The sequence below is a fragment of the Solanum pennellii genome, chromosome 3 (genome assembly GCF_001406875.1).
Source record: "Solanum pennellii chromosome 3, SPENNV200".
NCBI lineage: Eukaryota > Viridiplantae > Streptophyta > Magnoliopsida > Solanales > Solanaceae > Solanum > Solanum pennellii.
In genome coordinates, this window is record NC_028639.1 from 12,507,553 (window position 1) to 12,510,822 (window position 3,270).

The 3,270-nt window shown below is 29.8% G+C and overlaps 1 protein-coding gene across 1 annotated transcript in view; it reads left to right on the top strand.

The window, feature by feature from the left end:
- LOC107012832 (aquaporin NIP2-1-like) overlaps positions 1 to 2,422 on the top strand; it is an 8,387-nt gene extending 5,965 nt beyond the window's left edge. The window contains exons 3-5 of the mRNA XM_015212770.2: positions 525 to 722; positions 1,463 to 1,524; positions 2,035 to 2,422. Coding sequence (XP_015068256.1) covers positions 525 to 722; positions 1,463 to 1,524; positions 2,035 to 2,284 — 510 coding nt within the window. The 3' untranslated portion in view covers positions 2,285 to 2,422. The remainder of the gene's footprint in view (positions 1 to 524; positions 723 to 1,462; positions 1,525 to 2,034) is intronic.
- The last annotated feature ends 848 nt before the right edge of the window (positions 2,423 to 3,270 follow it).

The window sequence follows — 3,270 nt, forward strand, 5'->3', positions numbered from 1 at the left end:
GTGGGGTCTAGTAGGGGGGTGGGTTGGAAGCTGGTATGGTGGGGTGGGTAGAGGGGAGGTTGAAAGAGAGTTTTGAAAAATGTTTTCCTTAAGTTTTGCAGGGAAGTCATGTTCCATAAATTTGAGGAAAATTAATTGATTTGAAAAACATATTTCAAAACATTTGACCCAATCAAACATGAGAAATTGGAAAATATTTTCCGACATTCATACCAAACACACGTCTAACTGATTTTACTGACTTATTTAACCATGATAGCTTTCACTATAGTTGACACTCCCCTCAAGCTCATGGTTTTAATAGGTCCACAACACCGTAGGAGATGTGATTGGATAGTCATGTGCTTTTTTTTGAGCCATATCATTCCGTTGTGGTGTATATACACATGTACTTTGATGAAATATGCCAAAACTAAACATAGATTCACTACCATTAAATTTGCATTTGAATTCTTATTGGTTTTCTAGAATTACAACACAAAGAAAAGGTAGGTAATTAGGAATGTTGTTTGTTGTTTGTAAAGGTGCCAGTGTATGCAGCAGCACAAGTTACAGGAGCAATATCTGCTGCATTCACGTTGCGTGTATTACTTCATCCAGTAACTAAAAATGTGGGAACTACAACTCCCTCAGGCTCAGATATTCAAGCTTTAATCATGGAAATTGTCGTCACATTCTCCATGATGTTCATCACCTCTGCTGTCGCCACTGATACCAAAGCTGTAACAATTTTCTCTTTCTAATATTCCTCCTGTTTCATTTTATATGATATATTTTTTTTGTCACTTCTAAAAATAAGGACACATTTCTATATTAAATAAAAATTCAACTATAAATATCTATTTTATCGTTAATGAAATGATTTTTAACAACACAAATTTCTATCATTTCATTTTGAAACAGCAATTTTAAAACATCTTTTTTTTTGTTTCTTAAACTCTCAAACTACCTCGCATAAGTTAGACACACTCAGAGAGCAACTAATTTAGTTTTTTAGACTAATTTTTTACTTTTTATGATTATATAGCATTTTACTCGGATGACATGCACTTCCAACGCTCAAATTATTTATTTTCTGAATGTTTAAATCTTGTTATTTATAACATGTTTTATATAGTTTTTAAATATATTAATTTTATTTTAAAACATATTAAAATTTGTAATTAAATTTATAGTTAAATTTTTTAAAAAATTATTCTCAAAAATTAAGAAATTTTAGACACGCTTATGAAGATATTCTTGTTTTCATTAACTTTTTATGAATCTTTCAAATAAAGAAAATGATAAAAAAAAATGTGATTATACAAAATCGAACAAACAGTATACTTCAAAAATTGTTTATTCTAAGAAATAGCCCTATTATTGCTTAATAGGTTAAAATCATCATTTTTCTAATTTTATTTTTTATAAATACATTTTCTTGACAAAAATAATTTTCTTTTTGTTGACCTGTGTTTAATAGATTGGTGAGCTGGCGGGAATTGCAGTTGGTTCGGCCGTATGTATTACTTCTATTTTGGCGGGGTAAGTGGATACTAGTCTCAAGTCTTGAATATAAAAACACGAGCACCAAACAAATAAATGCATAATTTGAAAAAGAAAATCTTTTATAATAAAATTTAAGTTATTTGAATCAATTTTTATTTTTATATATTTAGTATGATTTAAGTTGTAATAATTGGTTATCAATCATTCTTGCAAAGCTTAACAATTATTATTTTCATTAATCAACTGCCTTAAAGAAACATAGATGAATCTTTTTAAATATTGGTTTCTTTATCTCAAATTTTGTTATTTAAGAAAGAATGACACTTTTACTTTTAGAAATAGAATAACTTTGATTATTCTTTTTATGGAACTAAAATTTTCGAAAAATATATTTAATCTCTTATGAAGTAATTTATAAAAAACACAAACATTTATGAAATTGAACGACAAATTTCAAAAATTTTCTTTAAACTTGTTTTTGTGGTCGATTGAAAAGCCTTGATAAAATGGATATCACATAAATGTTTAAATTGAAATTTGTTGTAGGCCAGTATCAGGAGGATCAATGAACCCAGCTAGAAGCATTGGACCAGCAATGGCTAGCAATGATTACAGAGCAATATGGGTTTATATCATTGGACCCGTTTGTGGAACATTACTTGGAGCATGGTCCTATAATTTCATCAAGGTTAATGATAAGCCAGTACAAGCAATAGCACCCGGACAATCCTTCTCATTTAAACTTAGAAGAATGAAGAGCAATAATCACGATGAAGAACAATGTGTTACCCTCTAAATGATTCAACTTCTTCCAATCCCATTTCACCCCTCTCTATAAAACAAGTTGCTTTCTAATTTCTTTTCTCATGTTTGATTTGTGACTTGAAAATATTTTTCAGTGTCGGGTAATGAATAAGAAATATTTTCTAGAAAAGAATTTTTATTTTTAGGTGAAGAGTTAAAAATACTTTTTAGAAAAATAGCTTATCACTCAAAAACAAAATCCTGATAATTGATTCGAACCAGATCCAACATTTAAACTAGAACATAACCTCAACGATCGATTTAGCACCCTCCATAGATACCCAACCCAAAACCTAACCTCGACTACCGATTCGAGACACGACATTCAATCTAGGACTCATTTGCGACATCCAAACTTGGACACTAGACCAAAAATTGATTTGGAATCCGTCTTGACAGCTGATTTGGGATCGAACCCCAATTTTCGATCGAGACCTGACATTTGATGTAGACCCTGTTGAAAAAATGGTGCGAATATCTCAAAAAAAGGTATTCATAATATTGTTAAGGTACATTCTTTCATATCTGGTTTATGAATATTAAATATATATTTATTAGTGATTGAATGCCTAGCCTTGATTAGCCATAATTCCATTATATTATCCACCATTGAAAGCCATATTTTGGCAGCTCACTTTCAGGTTTAAACGTTCTCATTATTATCCTTTTTGACACATAAATCCTCTTATCATTGTCTTGAATTTCCCATAAACATTTGGGCGATTTATCTTGTCTCATTTTTTTGTTGAGAAATAAAAATGGAGTCTTTTGATATATTTCAATATGCTATAATAGCATAAAATTGAAAACTTCATGAATATGTTATTCATGTATTATGAAATATTTGAAATTGTAGGGGTATCTTGCTAAGGTTGCGCTACATGATCCTAAGGAAAAAAAATTGAATTTAAGATTTTGGATTGCATGCTAATAAATATTGATATCAATTGTGATTTGATTGAATGCAATGTTAGAGTT